At 38.0% G+C, this 21,300-nt stretch overlaps 1 protein-coding gene across 1 annotated transcript in view; it reads right to left on the reverse strand.

Annotated features, from left to right (window-relative positions):
- The window catches only part of LOC103134976 (protein unc-13 homolog B-like), an 82,653-nt gene extending 63,356 nt beyond the window's left edge, over positions 1 to 19,297 (reverse strand). Inside the window, exons 1-3 of the mRNA XM_016669155.1 lie at positions 16,640 to 19,297; positions 14,137 to 14,421; positions 13,928 to 14,015 (exon numbers count right to left, since the gene is read on the reverse strand). Coding sequence (XP_016524641.1) covers positions 13,928 to 14,015; positions 14,137 to 14,421; positions 16,640 to 18,990 — 2,724 coding nt within the window. The 5' untranslated portion in view covers positions 18,991 to 19,297. The remainder of the gene's footprint in view (positions 1 to 13,927; positions 14,016 to 14,136; positions 14,422 to 16,639) is intronic.
- Between the last annotated feature and the right edge of the window lie 2,003 nt (positions 19,298 to 21,300).

Consider the following 21,300-nt stretch of genomic DNA (forward strand, 5'->3'; position numbering starts at 1 on the left):
GGAAAGTTTCCTCCTTTCAGGCGACTGATAAACGGCTCTTGATCTCTGGCTGAAGCATCTGCTCAATCTCTTGATATTGCTTGTCTTTTTGTTTGAGATTTCTTAATCGCTGTAATTTATTGAACATTATGGAAAACTCTCAGATTTTAAAATTATTCTCCAGGCATATGGAAGACAAGAAAAATGGGCCGACTCCTTGTTGTGATTGTTGTGCAATTTGCAATAATCTTTGTCATTTTCGCTTCATGTTTGAAGCAGAAGGACAGTCAACACCATAACTTAGCATCTCAGGGCTTCGGATTCTCCAACAATGAGAGTTTCCAACATACAATCGTTGAGTATTTCAGATGTAATCTGTCTGGTAACTTATTGCATTTTATACATACATTATAGATTCTGACATGTTTCTTCTTTACTGTGTCCGAAAGTTTGCTGCTGCTGCAAGCCAAGTTTCCAGCTTGTCTTCTTTGGTCAACATCTTATTTTTTCCATAATTAATCTAAAATGCATGTATTTGTGTTGAACTGTTTTGGTACAGTCAGTGTAAAGTGATAACTACTCATCCAGACGAGGAGATGTGATTTTCTCCTCTGCTTTACAGCAGAAAATTAGCAGATGCTAATCTAAGCACATGCTAAGATGAGTAAATGTTGAGCATATGTCACAACATTATAGGCTGACTTTACTTTTTAAGACCTTCTTAAGACCATTATGAATTAAATCTATGTAGTGTATCGCGACTGAAATATATATGCATACATACCTGACAAATATATAAATAGTGCTAAAATAGCATTTAACCATGATAGATGCAAGAAAGCTAGCCAGGGTATATTAGCAGCTAGCTAGCAGTAGATTGAGCCCTCTCGAGTCACAGAAAGTAATGAAGATGTCAGCAAGGGATTCAAACTTTTGCATGACAGAAAAGAAAAGAGAAAAAAACTATGTGGAATATAAGACATTAAATAGTCCTCCAACTGCAAAATTTAAGGCCCAGGCTTACATTTTTAAGATGAATTTAAGACTTTTTAAGGATGCATAGAAAATGAGTAGACAAATGTACTTTCTAAAGCATCCTCACACCAAACTACTGCAGGAATAGCTAAAAGCAATGACACAAAGGAGGTGGAAGAACCGGCTGCTGGTGTTGGATCAGCAGTTTCTCAAGTGGCTTTCAGATTCTGGTGATAAACCAAAAGTGGTGGAAACTTGACGAGACCGACGGTCATATCATGGGAGTATAATAATGGCATTACATGGTTCCTCAAACCAGACTAGAACTGGAGTCTAAACATGTACCAACTAGTGTTCAAACTATTCAAAATGAGTTAGTGTTTACCAAGTTACAGCCAATTTATTTTGTTTTTGTCACATTTGGAGAAGTTTTTCAGTTCTGAACCACCATATCATTTGGACAATGGTCCCTGCAGGACACATTAGTCTCCCTCCATCCCTCAACTCATTTAACGTTGCGGTAACAAGGCGCACAGTGGCCACTGTTCCCTCCGATTCCTTCATATACCTGCTTCAAGGCATTCAGTCCATTAACCACCTGTCAGGCTTGGACTAAACCAGACATATTTTCTCCAGACTTGTACTTCTGCTCTTATTAGGCCATTATTTATAAGTTTGACTGCATTCATGTATTTGTGATTTGTTGGCCTAGAAAGTCCAGTTTGTTTATGGAGGTGTGAATGCATAACTGAACTCTGATGTGGACCAACAAAGAAGTGAACTCTGGTCCACCTAAAACCTCGGTCTTCGTTTGGTTGAAGTGAACAAGGGTGCGATTTGAATGCATATGTGAACGCCAAATGGACCAGAAACCACTCCAAAAGCAGTAAGTGGACTACAGTGCAGGGCATTATGAGTAAATGCAATCATAACAAACATGCTAATTTGCGCTAGCAGGAGAAATGGCATGTGTTTTTTTTTTTTTTTAACCAAAGACAACAAAAATCCTACACCGGCTAAAATCTGGTGTTACTTAATTTTTGTTTACGTTTTGTGTCTTCCTCAGAAGTTTTCATGTCGTTTTCTTTAGTGGTTTTTGATGCAGGGCCCCCACAGGCAAGGAGGGGAACTGGTTTTTCTATTAGTTTGGTTTGTTTGACACGGGGAAAACAAACCACAACTGAAAATGTAACAAATGTTTTTAATTTAGTCCCAAATCAAACTGAGTCTAAAGAAAACACCCTTAAAAAACTAAAACACATTAGGTTATTAGGTTCTCCTGCAAAAACAAAATCTTATAGTTTTTTTTATCTAGTTTCTAATGCAAATCTCTTGAAATAAGACAAAAGTAACTCATAAGTAACTTTTCAGCAAGATATAAGAGCTTGTTTTAAGTAAATAATCCTTTAATATTTATGAAAACGTTCTTCTTACAAGTGAAATTATCTGAATATTTCACTTATAATAATCCAGTGAAGAAATAAAACAGCCAGTGGAACCAGGACTTTTTCATCAATATTAAAGAAATATTCACCTAAAACAAGCTCCTATGTCTTGCTAAAGAGTCACTTGTAAGTTAGTTTAGTCTAATTTCAAGTTTACTCTGATATTTACACTAGAAACTAGATTTAAAAAAACTTTGTTTTGGCTGTTACTGGTTCAATTCACCCCATTACCAATTCACTTTTTTTTCTGCTTCATGAGGAGAAAATCCAGTCACCAAAACCTGCAACTCGTTTATTTAACCGGTCGTCTTTTCCAGGAGTCTGAACAATAACTAAAGAACTACTTCCTGCTTACTTCAAATTAAAAGTCTCACACCTATATCTTCAAGTATATATACTTTGTATCTGAGATTTATGAAAAATGTAGCTTAAACTAAAACTAAATAGTGCTCCAACACAGATTTCACTTTGTCCAGAAATATCTTGACATTTTGTCACTAGTGAGTCCGCATCAGGTGGAAACTGGAATTTTAAATGAGTGTGTCCTATATGTGGCACATATAAATGTCAGTGTGTCCATTGAGTGAATGCCTGCGTAGCTTAGACTTTCACCCCACCATAGTTCATGCACACATTGTTTGATTGATGGCATGGAAATCGTTGTGGCCTTTTGCAGTATCAGCCTCCTTTTCACGCACGTCTGCAGACAATTAGCGATGTCAACAATGGCGGACGAGCTGGAGATTGTCTTCATTGTACGCCGGTCTAAATGTGAAGAGGTCGAGAGTATTTTCTTAGACTGAAATGATTCGAGTTATCATCTAAACAAGCAGTTAATCTGCTGCGTCTAACTCACTTTTTAATTGCTTTTATACTTTGTAAATGAGCAAAGTGACCATTAGTAGTTTCGTTTTTATGAATAGTGTTGATTCTGTGTTTACCAGACACAACTGTTAAATAGTTTCCAAAACCAAATCCATTAATCCCTGATAAAACCTCTACATCCTAAACTGTGATGACTCTTGGTCTTTAATTTCCTATTCTCTGGACACACAAGTAACCAAATCTTTTTTAATATAACTAATTAAATAACTCTGGACAAAACATAATTTAATAAATTCATCCGGGAAGAGCTTTGCATCCGTACTGTGATGATAAACAACCTTACACTGAATGTGTTGTTATAGAGTTTTTGAATTTGACTTTACACCAGAGCATGACTGGTAATAAACGGCTTTCTATGACCTGATTACAGGTGACTATTTGGGATAAACATGGGGGCTCATTGTAATTCTGTTTGGACCAGATGTAATTAGCGCTGCTGCAATTGGTTCAGGTCAGGTGTGTTTTAAAGGCTTTGTTCAGAAATAAACACATGAGAATATACAGACAAATCCTGGAGATCAATATACGAATCAGAGCATTTTCTGAAAGGTAAAATAATAATAATTAAAAAAATTAACTATTTTGACTTTATTAGAATTACCAACTGATAGAACGACTCCTGTTGTGCTTAGAAATTTTATAATCAATCCATCCGTCTGTCATTCATTTTAAAACCAGGAAACAGGCCGCAGAACAGGGCATTCTGGGTAAATATGACCAAAATAAACGCGCTAACTCCTGTAGCGCTAGCAATTCTCTTTTACCAAAGACAAAAGAAAATTCCTCAGTCTGACACTACTCCACTTTAGTTATCATTTTATGAAGAAGGAAGCTGCACTCAGTGTCTTCTTCTGAGGTGTTCATGTTGTTTCCTTCAGGGGTTCTTGGTGCAGCGCCCCCATGGGCGAGGAGGGGAACAGGCGTTTCAAAGTGTTTGCTTTGAAAGTTTGAAAGAGATTCACATCAGCTGAAACTGAAAAAGATTTGCAGTTTTGTTCCCAAATTGAACTGAAAAGTACCAAACTACCAAGTATGAAAAGATCATAAAACTATCCATCCATTGTTGGCAGTCGCTTATCTTTGCAGGGTCAAAGGGCACTGGTGCCTATCAGATTGGGCAAGAGGAGAGAAAGAACCTAGACGAGTCACCAGTCCGTGATTTGGCAACGTAGACATTCATTCACACACTTATACCTAAAGAGACCAATTAACCTAAAAGTCGTGGAGAAAACACACACAGGCCTGTCACAGCAACAAAGTTTGCTGAAGGATTCTCAAAGATCAAAATTTTTTTTAATTCTAATAAACATTTAACCCTGGAACTGGAAGACATTTTAAATATCCAAAATAAATAAAACGGCTAATAAAATCACTTATGAAGTCTGTAAACAAAACTGTCCTTCAGAAAAAGGGCCAGTTGGGACCAAAGAACCAGACTGAAGACTTTTGTCAACTAGTTTTTAGGCAGGAAGAGAAAAACGATAAATCATGCAACTGGAAATCATTCAGCTCATTTTAACTTATCATGTGATGAACTGATTTTAGCTTTTTGCTACATGTACATTATGAAAGATTTGAACCTTCTTGCTTGCAGGAAGGCCATATTTTTATCCATGTAATTTTGATTTCACAGTGAATATGACAAGACATCCAGAGTGGTTTAATCAAACTTTGGCTTGTTTTAGCAGCGCTGAACTTGTCCGACTGCCTCCATTTCACTCCGCATTGATGCAGTTATCCATGTAAAACATCCTTGACTAAATATGAAGTGTTGGCTGTATTACATATACATTTTTATAGGAGACCCTCACTTCTGCAATAAAAATCCAGCTCACTTTTATTTTGGAAGGCACTATCCTGACAGCAGTTTTTTTTTTCATTTTGAAGGCTGCTTCACTTCCAAAAAAAATATTTTAATATTTCTACATGACTCACATCGCATCACTTCTCCAGTTTACCTTCAGCAAAAGTCCTAACTTACAGGTTGAGTATTTAGCCAATAGAACTAATTAATATTTTATGACCCTGAATATCTGAGGCTTCCAGCTCTCAAACCTCGACTTGCTACGCGACTGAGGCGTCACGATTAGTGAGCAGTTTGCAGAGGCTGCACAGACTTTATTTTTGGTTTCCATTTTTCTTTCTCCAAGCTAAATGCCAAATAAGAGCAGCCGGTGGAGGGAATTAGGAGCAGAAAGAGGACAGAATATAAATAAAAATAGTTTGGAAGTGAAAAAAGAGGCAGCTGGAAGGGAACAGGGAAAAAGTTCTGCTTCATAAAAAATTACTTTTTAGTTGGAGAGTGAGATGGCAAAGACAGGAAATGTGTTTTGTTTTAATCACACAAAATAGATACAGACTTTTCTAATTGAGTATTGGTTGCAAAATGTTAATTTATTTGACGTCTAAACCAGCTCAAAAGAAGCTTGAAGCTCTTTATTTTTAGTCTCTTTCATGCATTTTCTGAGAGAACACCTACCTGAAATCAGTCAAACTTTCACACAGCAACCCAAGCTTCCAGAAAAACACTAAAATCCCACATCAACGCTGACAGACCGACGGCACTTCTACTTAAAAAATGTTGGGGAAAAAAGCCTTCGAGATGATCCATAATCCATTTAGAGTCATAATGAATTCAGAGACTTTTGTGCATCAAGTGTTGATGTAGAAAAAGAAGAAAAGTTGCCGGGTTTTCCAGGTCTGGGATGTTGACGGGCGTGACTTTCCCTGCACATCCTGAACGCTCCTGTTTCTGGTTCGCGGCTCTCAGCGTCTCTTCCACCCAGCTCAAACCACGACGTCTCCTCCTCCTCTTTTCTCTCTTGCCGTTTCACTGTCGCTCCCTCCTTCTCTCATCCTCCTCTATCTGCTTAATGATTTTTACTCTTTTTTCCCTCCTCCTCCTCCCATTAGCTCCGCTGATCGCAGCTTGTTGCACAGCTGACAGAAGCGCAACATCTCCAGCGCTACCTCTCCTCCCTCTCGCTCACCGTCTCTCTCTCACCTCCTTCTGTTCTTATCGGTTTTCACTTTTCACACTCCAGCTGATACACATATGCCAGAGCAGAGGACACACATGCACATTATGCATCAATTTCTACCAGAAATACAGTTAAATACTGCTTTATCAGTGCAACCGGACACCACAAAAGAAGAAAAAAATGGATGTAGCTTCAGCAGAAAAAGGTGATTTGTAACGATTAGGTTAGGTTAGGTGGGACTTTGTTAATCCAGGGGAAGTTATGAGGTAATCTCATGCTGACATACATGACCGTCCATAAAAATACTGGATTAAAAATCTTAAAAACATGATAAATTTACATTTAAAACATAAAAACTACAACAAATATAAACAATAAAGACTGCATAGCAAAAACAAAATCTTACCAGTATTTTCGCTCTACATTAAATACACTTGAAATAAGACAATAGGTGAAAAAATCTACCAGTGGAACCAGAACATTTTGTCAATGTTAAAACCTTTTTGACTTAAAACAAGCTCCCACATCTTGCTGAAATGTTCTTGTAACTAGATTTGAGGATGCAAATGCACATTATGCATCGATTTTTACAAGAAACACAGATAAATACTGTTTAATCAGCGCAACAGGACACCAGAGAAGAAGAAAAAGTGGACGTAGCTTCAATAAAAAAGGTGACTGGTAAAGATTTGGATAGGTTATGTGGGATTTTGTTAATCCAGAGGAAATTATGAATTAGTCTCATGCTGACATACATAACCGGCCATAAAAATATGAGATTAAAAACCTTAAAAATACAATAAAATGCACAATAAAAGTGTAAAATCTATAATTAAGGGCACTTAATTGAAGGAAGAATAATTTAATTATTCCAGACAATTAAATAATCACATAAAAGGATGAAATATTTTATTTAATTGAATTATAATCTGAAAATTTATGTTTGACTACAACAAATATGAACAACGAAGGGTGCAAAAACACAAAATCTAACCAAGTATTTTCTAGTGCAAATATGTTTTTACACTTGAAATAAGACAAAACTAACTCATATGTAACTTTCAGCAAAATATAGGAGCTTGTTTTAAGTCAATAATTCCTTAACTTTGATATTTAAAAAAGTATTGGTTCATCGGCAGATTATTTCACTTGTAACAAAACTTTTCCAATGTTAGAAGTGAAATATAAGGCAAAAATAAGGAGCATTTCTTCACAAAAATTAAGGAATTACTGACTTAATACAAGCTCCTGTTTCTTACTATAAAGTTAGTTTAATTATTTTCATGTGAACCAACATATCTGCACTAAAACAAAAACAGACATACTTGGTAAGATTTTGTGTTTTTGCAGTGAAGGTCTCATCTGTAATTGGAGGTTGATCGTTTGTGCCTATATTTTTTATCAGTTTCTTTTTACTCCACTGGAGATTATTATTTCATAAAAGCATGGAGCTTTCTACTGTTTTGGTCAAAATGTTTCTTCCTTTGTGGCCTGTGGACAGAGATGTGACTTAGGCCTCGTTAAAAAGCCATTAGCACAACGGAGCATCAACGCTCCGGCCTCTGGATGCTCGGCATTCAGACTCAGCCTGGAAGTTGAAGCTCATTTTACTCATAATCAATATGACAAAACTAATATGGCCGACATAAAAAGCACGAAAACAGACGACGACACGCATGCTGGGAATGAAACTTCGCCCAGAGGAATCATCAGAATAATCAGTTTACAGTTTAATAACGAGCTGCTTTTCTGAAACTGACTGCAAAAAAAAAACAAAAAAAACAGAACAGAATTTAAACTGGGCAATAAAAGGTTGGAAAAAGAATAAATTGTTCAGATTACGTCCAATTTCTGTGATTTCATTTAGCTACCATTGGAGGGACGTCCAAACTTCTTGTCATGTGGATCAAAATTGACAAGGAAAAAAATAAATAAATAAAAATAGAAAGATTAAATAAAATCGAGCAATGATGTTGCACATTTTTATTAAAAGAAATTTAATTTAATTCTTTTGGGCTTGATATAACTAATTTATTCTGTCATAAGATTTGAGTCACTTCCTTTAAAAACAAAACAAAACAAAACAAAAAAAACTATCCAAGATTATATTTTATTTTGTACTTAATAATTTCTATGGTTACAAAGTTACAACCAAATTTGTATCATTTTTGATTTGCAGTTGTGGGCCGCACAAAACCACTCCAAGTGCCAGAAATGGCCCCCGGGCCGCACTTTGAAAAATGATAAAGTTTTAGCTGCTCAACAATAAAGCATAAAATAATTAGACATTTTGTAAGAACAGAGGCATAAATCATTATATGTTCAAAAATGAAAAAGGATTCTGCAAATTTTCCTTATTTGAAGAAAAGAATCCAATTTTTACATTCAGTTATCTTTTTATTCATTCATTCATCCATTGGTTTATTCATTCACTAGTTTGTACATTTGTTTGGTCATTTAATCAGTCATTCATTCACTGATTGATTCATGAATTCATTCCTTTCTTCTATTTATTTTTTCATTCATTCCTTTGGTTACTCATTCATCATCTGTTCATTCATTCATGGTTTCATTCATACACTCATCAGGAAAGCTTTCATTCATTCTCTCAGTTCATTGGTTCATTCATTTCCTTATTTTTCACTTTCACTCATTCCTTTGTTCATTCATTCAATATTTTACTCATTTTTTTAATCAAAAAAGTTTCAACCATTCATTCATTCACCCTCTCAGTTTATCAGTTCATTCACACATTTCTTTTAGTTCATTCCTTTGCTCATTTTTTACATGTTAATTCATTTCTTTGCTCATTTATTAATCTGAAGAAGTTTATTCATTACCTTAATAATTAATGAGTTCATTCACTCATTCATTTCTTTGCTCGTTCGTCTATTAAATCAGGGAAGTATTCATTCATTCTTTTGCTAATTCAGTGGTTCATTGATTTATTCATTCATTCGTTTGTTCATGTTTACCCATTCACTTTTTAAATCAATATTTCATTCATCCTCTTAATAACTCACTCATTCATCCTCACATTCCTTTCTTTTGTTCTTTCATTCATGCACTGGTTCATTCACTCATTCAATGGAGCTCTGATTTATTGGTCCATTCATTTACTGGTTTCTTCATTTGATTGTTTGTTTACTTATTAAGTCAGGCTAGCATTCATTCATTCATTTCCATCCAGCTTTAGAGGTTTTATGGAGACTGAGCATTAAAAACGTCACGCAGAGAATCTAATTGTGACGGTTCATTTCTGAACCAGGAAGGAAATCTTTCCCCGTCATCATGTGAAAAGATTCTCATCAGGAACACAAATCATAACCGCAGCTTATGAGCAAAACAAAAAACAAAAAAAAACCCTGAGTTCAGTCAATGCAGCCATAAAACTGCCTCAACCCTTTCATCTACCAGCTGCAAATTGTAACAACCACTTGTGTGAAAAGGCAAACAGCAGAAAAGAAGCTAATAACGGCTCTCAGACACAGCGGCAGGCGGAGCAGAGAAGCACATCCTGCCATTGAGGGGAATTAAAGTGAACATTAAATATCTGATCCCACTTTAGTTAAATTCATACTATTACTGTCTCGCGAGTAATAAAACAGGAGGAGATTAAAAAATAAAAGCAAAGTTCCCTTGCTAACGTTTAGCAGGAAGGCAAACATCGGGGCATAAAGACGAGCTCCCCCACAGGCATGATTTCCACGGTGACTTTCAGCCAAAGTCAGAGCGGCGGGTCGCTCACGGAGCGGCATTGTTAGTATGCTGAGCATCATTCGTCATCACCAGAAGAACTCATCCTCCCCTCGGTCTCCGGCTCTCTGTTCTGCTGCTGTTATCATGATTGTTTCTGTTTTTTTTTTTTTCTTTCTGCTTTATAACCTGAATGGAGATCAATACAATTAAGGCTAGCTTGAAAATCCCTCAAAGCTAATTCGTTTTGAGCCCCTTATCCTGTCAGTTATGTTTAGTGTTTAATTCTTTAAAGGGGCAGTGTAATGTAAAATTGACTGTTTTAGTTTGGTTCCCTCATCAAAAGTGTACCTGGAGTGTTGCTTTGCTCCCCCAATTTGCTCCTTCAGACTAGCCAGCACCAATTAGCAAGCATCTGGTGGAACTGTGTATCTACTGAACTCATACCAGCTACTTCTGGTAAAAACATTGTTAAAGCTGCAGTATGTAACTTTAATTAAAAAAATATATTTTTCTTACATGTTTTCTGAAACTGAATATGCTGTATTTATGAATATGTGACTGAATGATATCAGTCAGATATCTCCCAGTGCTAACTAGTAACAACCAATCAGAACCAGGAGGAGGGTCTTAGCGCTGTCAATCACCCTCCGCAAAAAAAAGGTTTAGTTACTTTAGTTACTTTAAATGTTTCAGAACATCTAACAAATTTAAATACTAGTTAAAGACAACACAAGTAAAAACAAAATTAACAAAATTTTAATTAACCTTAATTAAATTAAAATGTTAATTATTAAGGGGGAAAAGAAATCCAAACCTACATGACCCTGTGCAAAAAGAGCAAAATAAATAACGTAATAAAAACATAAATGATGCTAGCATAAAGATTAGAAAAGGCAACTAAATACCTCACTCATTCTTCGGTTACCTAGCAACTCACTCATTCTATGGTTGCCTAGCAAGCAACATGTTGAGTAACTAGCGCAGCAGCAGTTTCAGGTTTCGCCACTGTGTCTTCCTATTGCTGAAAATAAAAAACAACTGCGTGGAGTAAAAACTGTCAGACAAGAAAAAAACTAAAAAAAAGCTATTCCATCCCATCAATATTTTTCACAATAGAAGAAAAATTCACCCGAACTTATTACTGATGATTTGAAATTCAGCACTTCACGTCTGAGTGACTGTAGTCATTTCCCCACCACTAAGCTAATCCTGTCGAGTCGCTCAAACAGCCATCCCAGAATATTCATCAGCTGGTTAATAAACCATCCGCATAATAAGGGAATAAAGTTGTTTTCAAACGTATTTGCTTCCTCACACTGCTTCAGTTCCCGACTGAAGAGCTGCGAAGTGCAGATGTAGTGTGAATAAAACTATTTATATTTAGAGGAGCTAATTATTTTTATAGGGAGAAAAAGGTGTTTCACTCCATAATAAACTTACATTAAAAGGATATCATAGAATTACAATTATAAGAATTTGCTGCATCATCTTGGAGTCAAATCAGAATTTTAAACTGTCTCCCAACGCTTTTATTTGTTTTGAAAATGTTGCCGTCTTGATTTTACATCACTGCAGATAATTGCAGAGGATTTTAGTTGCAAATGAACCGCCCTCCTGCTCCTCTCTCCCGGCTTCAGTTCTCTCTCCTCTGGAAATCTGCCAGACAGACCACTTAGTGAAACTGACAAAAGATGAAGAAGGATGCAGCTCCTGGCTTTGCTTTCAGAGCATGAAGATTATTCTTAAAAGCTGCGCCGTCGTACACAGTGACGCTGCTTTCGCAGGACGAGGAGCTCAGTGTCGGAATGAGGGCCTCTCTTTGAGAGAGGAATCAAAATGATCGTTTCCTGGTTGAACTGGGGTAAGATGTTGTTTTCACACAGAAACTGAAGCTCTGGCGGTCCCCAGGATTTAATACAGATAAAAGATAAAAGTTCTGCTTTAGAAAATGGATTATCCATCCATCCATCCATCCAAGAAGATCTATCCATCCATCCAAGAAGGTCTATCCATCCATCCCTCCATCCTTCAATTCATCCATCCAATTATTAAGGTATACATCCATCCATCTCTTCCTCCATCCATCTCTTCCTCCATCCATCCATCCATCCATCCATCCATCCATCCATCCATCCATCCATCCATCCATCCATCCATCCATCCAAATAAAATTATAAGTTTTAACTAAAATATCATCCCTTCTTTGAAAATCTGTAATAAATTAATGAAAATGTCTGAACATGGAGAATTCCCACTGTGGTTTCCACCATCTGCAGCGATCACAGCCTAACCTTACACTCGTTTAAGGTTGTGTTTCCATAGAAATGTAATATTGTTGCCATGCTACATTGTTTTCTGCAGAAACACAGGCACTATTTTTGTCTTTAATGTGATAACTGCTGGCCAGGAGCAAAGCAGGGAGCCATCTCTTTCTGCTGAGCATCTGAGACAGAGGCAGGGATGTTCGCTGAAGAAAACGAGGGAAGCTAAATTAATGATGACAAAAGTTGGGCAAAGTCAGGAATTTAACGTAACTCTGAAAACTGATAACTGAACAGGGACTTTGGTAAGTTTCACCAACATTTTCAGAAAATGATTAGACTTTAAAAATGTCAAAGGGAAGGCAGGAAGAAAAATAAATCATAAAAGTTCCAGTGAGTCAAATTTAAAACTTTTTAAGACCTTTTTTAATGCCGTCTCAAGTTAAATTTAAGTCAGAAAAAACTATAAATAAAATTCTCCTGTATTACATTCAAGCATAGTAGTGGCTTTTTTCTCCACACACTATATATGGCTTCTACACCCTTAAAGTCGCAATATGTAAATCAAAAAACAAACATGTTTTTTACATATTTGTTAAAACTGTCACCATGTTGTGACAATATGAGACAAATAATCAGTGAAAAGATCGATCTCCTGCACCTCCTCCAAATGGACGATTCCCAACCAAAAACAACCAACCAGAGCCAGGAGGCGAGTCTCAGCGCTGTCAATCAACCTCATGTACTAGCGGCGAAGTGACCTAAACCCTGTTAATAATTTGCAGCCTGTGTTTAAAACAAGAGACCAAATAATTTAAATAGATTCCACCAATTATCCAGCCAGAACTATGCCATTAACCCATTAACCCTAGCCAGACAATATAGCTGGAAAATGTGTTATGATATAAGCATTCCTTATCAGTCTGTATCAATAATTATTCATTATCTTTTTGTTTCAAATATCTAAAATACCTTTTCTGTTTTATCCACAGTTTTAAGTCCACGCTGCTGTTTCTTTTATTTTTAAGCAGTAGTGAGGCATGGTGGCAAAATCTTACAGTTTCTGCTAAATATACTCAACAATTTGTTGCTAGGTAACCAAAGAGTGAGGGCGTTGCTAGGTAACCAAAGAGTGAGTGAGAGAGTTGAGTCCACCAACTCTCTTTAGCTAGCTGTGAGCAGCTAAAGCCATATTCCTCTGCCTACATCCCCCAGAATGCTGTGTGGTGTTTGGTAAATATTCTTTCAGATGTATTATCTATCAATACTGATCACATGCCAATCACGACATATATTGTTATTGATTTATTGTCCAGCTCTGGCTAGAAGCTTGTTAATGGCTAAGGCTAATGTATGTATATATTTGAGCCTGTAAGTGTAATTTAGATTCATTACGGATAAAAGAAATGTCTCTACCTAATTTCCGATGTTGATGACTACTAAAATCCTTAATGGAAAACATAATTGTTGCAAAATCTTTAGGCATGGCCAGAAATTCAACCAACACACAGGGAAAGAGAGGCAAAGCATCATACAAACACAGAGAACCAGCATGTCAGAGTGTGCAGAGTGATGCTATCATAATTAGGCTTATGTGAAAGATCCAGAGTAGATCTCTGGATCTACTCTGAAGATATTTTGTCTTGGTACTAAGTGTGTAGGAGAAAGAGATGAACCAGGAGAGGGAACCAGTGCTTCCTACCTCATGGAGTTGTAACCTCACTTTGTTGTAAGCCTTCAGCCAGCGAACTTTAGCTGGAGAGCAAGGCGGTGGGCCGTCGTCAAAGAGACTGGGAAACAAGAATACACCAGTTGTTTACCAGTTTCATGAGAAACTATCAACATAAATGTTGCAAAATCCTGCAATTTTAACAACAAACACAATAATATTAAAAAAATTTAATTACAAACCAAGTTTGTGTTAGATTTGTGTCATCGTGTTTCGCCAAACTCTGCTTTGGGGAGACAACTGAAGAATCCTTCCGGTCTTTGTTCACACCAGATTCTGGAAGTCCGTTCACTTCCTTCTCCAGCTCTTCATCCTCAAACGATTTGGAGGCCTCACTGCACAGAGGCGTACGGGCGCTGCTGGGGGGGCAGGACTCTGGAGGGTGGCGGTCCTCGAGTTCAGAGCTCAGCTGGGAACTGACGGGGCTCAGGTTCCCTGATGAGTCAAAATGGCTGCTGTCCAACGGACTGCAAAGTGAGAGTTTAGTTAAAATAATCAGTGTAATAAGTAGAAGGTTTAGAGAAAAATTGTAATGGTGGGCACATTTCCACTAATCTGTTAATGTGACTGTTTAGCATTTTTGCTAGCTTAGCTTCACCTGTGTTAATTTTTTCAGATAAAATCTAAAGCCCCAAATTACTTTGTTGATTTGTTAGGCTTTCTGATGAGTAACACTTGACATCTCTGTTAAAGTTTTGGTTATAATCTGTTAATAATTCTTCCAATAGAAGTTTATCTTCATGCTCTTATTTTGAAGTGGTTGAAAACAGAAGTTCCATTTCCTCTCCTCGCATCCTCTTTTTTTTCTCAATGACTATTTCAACCAAAAGACATACAGGAGCAAAATATAAACATAAATTCAATATCTAAGAGGTATTATTGAACATGTAAATTGTAATGTCAAAATTGAATTGGTGTTTGAGGGTTGTAGTCCTGCAGGGGTAGATATAATTTAAATTGAAGTTAGCGTTTAGCATTAGTTCTGCTAAATACTGTGTTGTTGAAGAGCTTTGGGGTTAGTATAACTAACGTTTTAGTTAGAGGTGCCCACCACTGCAATGTTGATTCTAAAAATAATGTCCATTTAAAAAATAATCACTAACAAAAGGGAAAGGAGAATAAATACTCAACCACTGGAGGGACTAGTAGGGTTCAGCAACAACTAAACACAGATATTTGAAGTTTGGATTAGATTTGGAGAACAGAAAGTTGTTTTCCCAACTTTTTGGATGGTGTTAGAAAACTCAAGTATTCCAATCACTCAACTGCGTATCTACTTTGTGTTTTATACAGAGATATGGAGCTTTAATAGTTCAGGACCCGTCTGATACTAAAGAATATACAATTCAAAGTTAAGATAAAATGCAACACAATTTCTGAAACGTTAAAAACTTTCTGAAGTAGAAGCCACAGATATAATTCACTGTTAGTTTACATAATTGTTACTAGAATGCAAGTGGTTCTGAAAGCTGGCTGTATTTGTGTGAACACACAAAGCTGCAGAACCTTCAGTTTTGTAAAAAGGCTCACATTCATACCTATGTAATTTGCACATTACCATTGCCGACATTTAATTCATGGTTATTTCTACGAAATCTTAGTACAAAATGTTTTTTCTGACAAAAATATTACTTTGAAAAGCTTCCTAGATCCACCTTTAACTCAAATAAGAAATAACTCCAATGTAAATGCAGTCTGAGCTCAGCTGATGTAAGTCAGCCCCTACATAATGAAAATAACAAATAACTGACTTTGAAGGGGAGAGAAAGAGAGAGAGGTGTGACTGCTGGTTGATTGAGTTTCCTAACGAGGAAAGTGGCTCTGCGCTTTAGGTGGAATGATTTACTTAGTCTTGGTTGTTTGCCAGATTACTTCTCACTGTTGCTTTTAGTCCAGTGTCCAGGCTGCCTCCACGGTCTTTACTGCAACACCATCATAAATCTACCGGACTTTGATTCATCTAAATTAATTGGCTGAATCTTGGGTGTAATTCAGAGAGCTGCAGGGGACAAAGGAAGGAGGGACTTTGTAACCGCCTCAGCAGTAGAGCGCTAATAAATAAAACCATCACTTTCTGCATTCATTGAACCTCCATCACAGTCAGGAAGCCCATAAGTAAGACGGCGTAATGTGCCTGCACTATATTTTTACACTTGAAAGGAAACACCTTTTCACATGTGATGATTCGCTAAAGGTTTGGCAATAAAACTCAGAATGAAAGGGTGTTAATAACGGCTTTGGATACAAGGTTGTAGATTATTTATGAGATCCAAACTATAAATATTTTCATCAAAGTAAATTTAACTATTTACTAAGAACTAAAGTAAAACTACCAGATGGAAAATGGACAAATGGGCAGAAGTACAAAATACAACACATATTAGCCATAACAATGTGACCATCTGTCTACTTAGTGAATATCCCACTCTTCTGCCAACAAAAGAGCTCTTATTAGATAAGGCACAAGCAAAAGATATGTTAGAGTATTTTAAAGTAATTTATCATTTTGGTGCAAGTCAACAGAAAACAAACATCCTTTATGAAAAATAATGTACATGGTTTCAATGGTCACAATGTTATGACTACTCAACAGGAAATAATGGGAAATAGGGAAGGATATGGGTTGCATATGTTTCTACAGAGATATGATAAATGAATAATGTCATTTATCATACAGATACTAGCCTTTTCGCTGCTTCCTTCATCAACAGATCTTTTGGTTGTTCTGTTTCCAACTCTGCTTGCCTGGTGTCGAGTGTATTTTCTTCGCTCTTATCTAACTCACATGGTGTAAATGTTACCTGAGGCTTATCTAAGCTTTCTGACAGAGAACCTGACAGAGACGGGATGCCAGATTGTGCCATTTGTGCTAAGGTGTCACAGCTTCCTGTTTTAGATGTCTCTGTTGGTCCTTCTATATCACTATTGTCTGCACTTTCAGTTTCCCCAGAACCTGGGGATGGTTTGTCAAATTCCAGCTCATCAAGTTCTTCTGCCGGTTTAGGAGATTCACTCTGAGGCTGGGCTGTGACCACAGGTGGGGTGGATTCAGGTTTGGGAGAGTCGGAGGTGCCAAACACTGAGCTCAGTTTCAAGCCAAAAACGGATGACGCACTTGGTGTTTCCTCTTTTCCTGCTGGCTTTTCGTCCTGGAAAATACCAGCTGAAAGGTTTTTAAAGCCTGAAAAGAGACCACCATCTGTCTGTTGAGGCTCTGAGGGTTTAGTGGCTGAAGATGTAGTGGAGAAAAGGGATCCGATAGATGTTGTGCCTTCAGTAGCTGCAGACATGAAGCCAAATTTAGGGGTAGACAGAATGGGCATATCAAACATGCCTTTGGTTTCAGGGGCTGCAGATGGTATACTTTTGGAAGACTCTTCAGTAACAGGCTCTTCTGAATGCTCAACAGCCTCCAGACACTCTGCCTTTTGTTCAGGGTCTTCAGTTTTTACTGTTGATTCAATGAGAGAATCATCTTCCGTTTTGTCTTTTCTTTCTGCCTCCTCAACAAGCCCTTTTTCAGGTAGGTCAGAATCTTCTGTGGTTTTAACTTGTTCATCTTCAGTTAAGGTCATATTATCTGCATTTGCCTTTTCAGAGTCCTGAGGGTTTGCCAAATTTGCAGGAGCTTCTGCTTGTTCAGATTTTGTGCCTGTTTGTTCAGGTTCCTCTGGTTTTGTTGTTTCTTGACCCTTGAACATGCCAAAGAGGTCACTGGTGATGGATTCTGGCGCAATGCTACTTGGAAGGCCAAAAAATGAGCTTTTCTGTTGTTGTTGTTGCTGCTGTTGCTGAGGCTGACGAGGAGTAGGGGACGATCCAAAAAGGGATCCTGGAGAACTTGAAAAAAATCCACCAACAGTTGGTGATTTATTTGGTGCACTTGGGGTGGAGAACATAGACATGAAGCCAGAAAAGGAAGATGGTTCAGGGGGTCTCTGCGGTCCTGATTGTCTTGGACCAGCCATTCTCGGTCCTGCCATTCTAGGTCCAGCCATTCTCGGTCCTGTCATTCTAGGTCCAGTCATTCTCGGTCCTGCCATTCTTGGTCCAGCCATCCTTGGGGCTCCCATTTGTGGTCCTCCCATTCTTGGTGCTCCCATTCTTTGTCCAGGTGGGCCAGATGGTCTGACCATTTCTGGTCTCTGCTGTTGCTGTGTTGAACGATCAGCAGATGCTACTGAACTGTTTTCAAAAGTTTTTTCTTCACTTGATGATGAAACTGCCGCAGAAATGATATCACTTTCACAAATTTTGTCTACTTTATGCACAGGATCTACATTATCTTCTGGTTTTTGTTCAGCCAGTTCTTTTGGAATTTCAACAGATGATGCTTTCAAGTCTTTTTCACCCATTTCTCCAGTGGGTTTTTCTGTAATTTCTTTGACAGAATCAATGTCAGTTGCCTCTTTATTTAGGTTTTCTAGACCTGTGACAGTGGCTTGCTCCTCCCCAGGAACCTTTACTTTGTCAACGTTAGATACAACTGTTTGTTGCTCATCAGCAACTACCAAAGTCCCATCACATGATTTTTCAACATCAGATATGATTGTTTTTTGTTCACCAACTAACAAATCCTCATCAGGTAATTTCTGAACATCAACAGCCGGTGGATGTATCTCAACAGCATTTCTCAAGGTCTCTTCAGTTTGTTTCACATCTGCTGCTGAAATCTGTTCTTCATCCTCAGCCTTCAAAGGCTCCTCAGATGATTTTTCATCAACTGTAACTGATCTGTCTTCAGACAGCTTTATAGCATCCTCATGTGATTTTCCCACATCTTCAACTGAAGTCTCCACAGCAAAATTTAAATCCTCTTCATTTCCCTTCTCTGAAGGAATGTTCACATCTTTAGTCTTTGTATCTTGAACTTCTTCTACGGCAGTAATAGAGGTTTCTAGTTTATCCAAAGAATCTGTTATACTTTCTGGTATTTGAGGGGAGTCATGTTTTTCTGATAACTGACTGATCCCAACTCTTTCAGATTCATTTTGAGTAATCATTTCTAATGCAGCAGTTTCTGGTTGTACAACCATTTCCTCAACATTTACTGCACATTCTCTTTCTTTAGGTCCACATGGGATGTCTGATTGTGATTCACTGACTTGTTTTACATCTTGTGAATCCACAAATATCTCTTTCTCAGAAAGATTACTTGTAATGTTCAATGACTCTCCAACAGAAGTTTCAACTGTCTCTGAGGCATTTTGAGAAAGGTTTAACTGTACTGTGGCTTCTTTGTCCACATCTTGTGAATCTCTTTGAGGAACAGAAGCTTCATTAACATTTTTAGAGACATTGTTGACGGCATCTTGGACATCTTGACATGTCTCCTCTACATTAATTTTTTTCTGAACTGAAATTATAGAAACAGGCTCAGTGGGTTCATGTTTTACAGTTTTATCATGGTTATTCTCTGCTTCTTCTGAAGGTGCTTCTGCATCTAAAGACTTTAATGGCTCAACTACAACCTCCTCTTTGACAGGAACACTTTTTTCTGGCTCAGTTTTGCTTTCCTCCAAAAAGGACATACCAAATAGACCAAACCCAGTTTTAGATTTGTTGCTGTCAGTATTCGAACCAAGTGAAAACACAGATGACACTTTAAAAGCACTGTCTGATTCAGTTGTTTTAGAAGCTGTTGGTTGTGCTTCTGGTGGCTGTTGACTCTGTCCACCGAACATGGCAAACAGCCCCTTCCCTGAGATCTCTGGGCCACTGGGTTTTGGTGGTGTAGCTGTTTGTCCAGGTGTGCCTACCTTAGGCCCTGTTTGGGACTGACCCCCAAGACCACCAAACTTGGAGAACAACCCTGTACTAGGGGTGTCTTTTTGTGTTGCTGAACCTGGTAGGATGCCACCAAACAGAGAAGATCCTGGTCCTCTGGGTGGAGGGCCAGCCCCTGGATGAGCCCTGGGACTTGGTGCTTGTTGAGGCACAGCTCCACCAAACATGGAAAAGAGACCTTTTCCTGGAGGTTCTTTGGGTGGTGACCCCCTGGGCCTCACACCTCCAGCAGTTGGACCCCTTGGGCCAGGTGGTGGTTGACTAATAGAACCACCAAACATAGAGAACAGACCTTTTCCCTGGGGTTCTTGTGGTGCTGACTGTGGTGGTATATCTTTGGATTCAGATGAAGATGGTGCACTTGACCCACCAAACATGGAGAGTAACCCTGTCCCAGGAGCATCTTTAGTAGATGAGCCAGGAATAATGCCCCCAAGTATTGATAATCCAGTCTGGGAGGGAGTTTGTTGCGAGGATGCTGTAGAACCACTGAACAGTGAAAATATGCCTTTTCCTGCTTGTTCATCAGTTTGTTCAGCATTGGGCAGATCACCCTTAACAGCTGCACTGTCTTCCTTAGAGATAATAAGTTCCTCAGTAGGAGCACTAATAGGAGGTGGCTCAGGCACAGATAAAGTGACATCTTCACTTTTCTCATGAAGATGTTGGACATCTTCAGGTGATTTAACATCTGAAACTAAGGTTTCAGATGTTAAATCTGAAACCTTAGGAGCACTAATAGGAGGTGGCTCAGGCACAGATAAAGTGACATCTTCTTCACTTTTCTCATGAAGATGTTGGACATCTTCAGGTGATTTAACATCTGAAACTAAGGTTTCTACTTTCAGAGACTTGATGCTCAAGCAGTCAACTTCTCCTGGCAGTTCTGTACTGGGAGATTTGTTTTCATTCATAGTAACTGACTCTTGAGATGGCTGAACACATTCTGGTGACTCTTCAACAACCTGACAGGCCAGGTCAGTGAGAGGTTTTACAACTTCACCTGGTGATGTGTCTGATATTAACTCTGTGTTTTCAGAAATCGATTGAAGTTTGTCCTGAGGAACCTCAGTAGTCTCCGATTTATTTTCAATCTCTGAAAGGGTAGTGCCTATTGAGGTTTTATCTGTCACAGTGTGCTCAGAGTCTTGTTCATTTATAATTATCTGATTTGATGTATTCAGTGAACTTGGTATATCTGGAAAGCCAGTCTTAGCCTCACTGCTCAATGGTTCAACAGATCCCTGTATGGTACTGTCTTCTAAAGTACTGGTATCTTTAGATGCATCAGACTTTACAAAAACATCAACATCAACTTCCCTTTGCTCTAGTGCTGTTCCTGCACTTGATGTAGTATCATCAAAGACACTAGCTTCTGGAAAATTAGGTCCATTACTTTCAGGGGTACCAAGGTTGGTCTCATTATGCTCTTCTTCTGGTGAACTGGCAGCTGATATGAAAATGTGGGGCAGTCTAACATAAGGCTTTTGATCCCCCGATTCCATTTCTACCCCAAAAGGAAGTGTGTCTGAAGAACTTATGCCAATATAGATTGACCT

Source organism: Poecilia formosa, unplaced genomic scaffold (assembly GCF_000485575.1).
Source record: "Poecilia formosa unplaced genomic scaffold, Poecilia_formosa-5.1.2 Scaffold20, whole genome shotgun sequence".
Taxonomy (NCBI): domain Eukaryota; kingdom Metazoa; phylum Chordata; class Actinopteri; order Cyprinodontiformes; family Poeciliidae; genus Poecilia; species Poecilia formosa.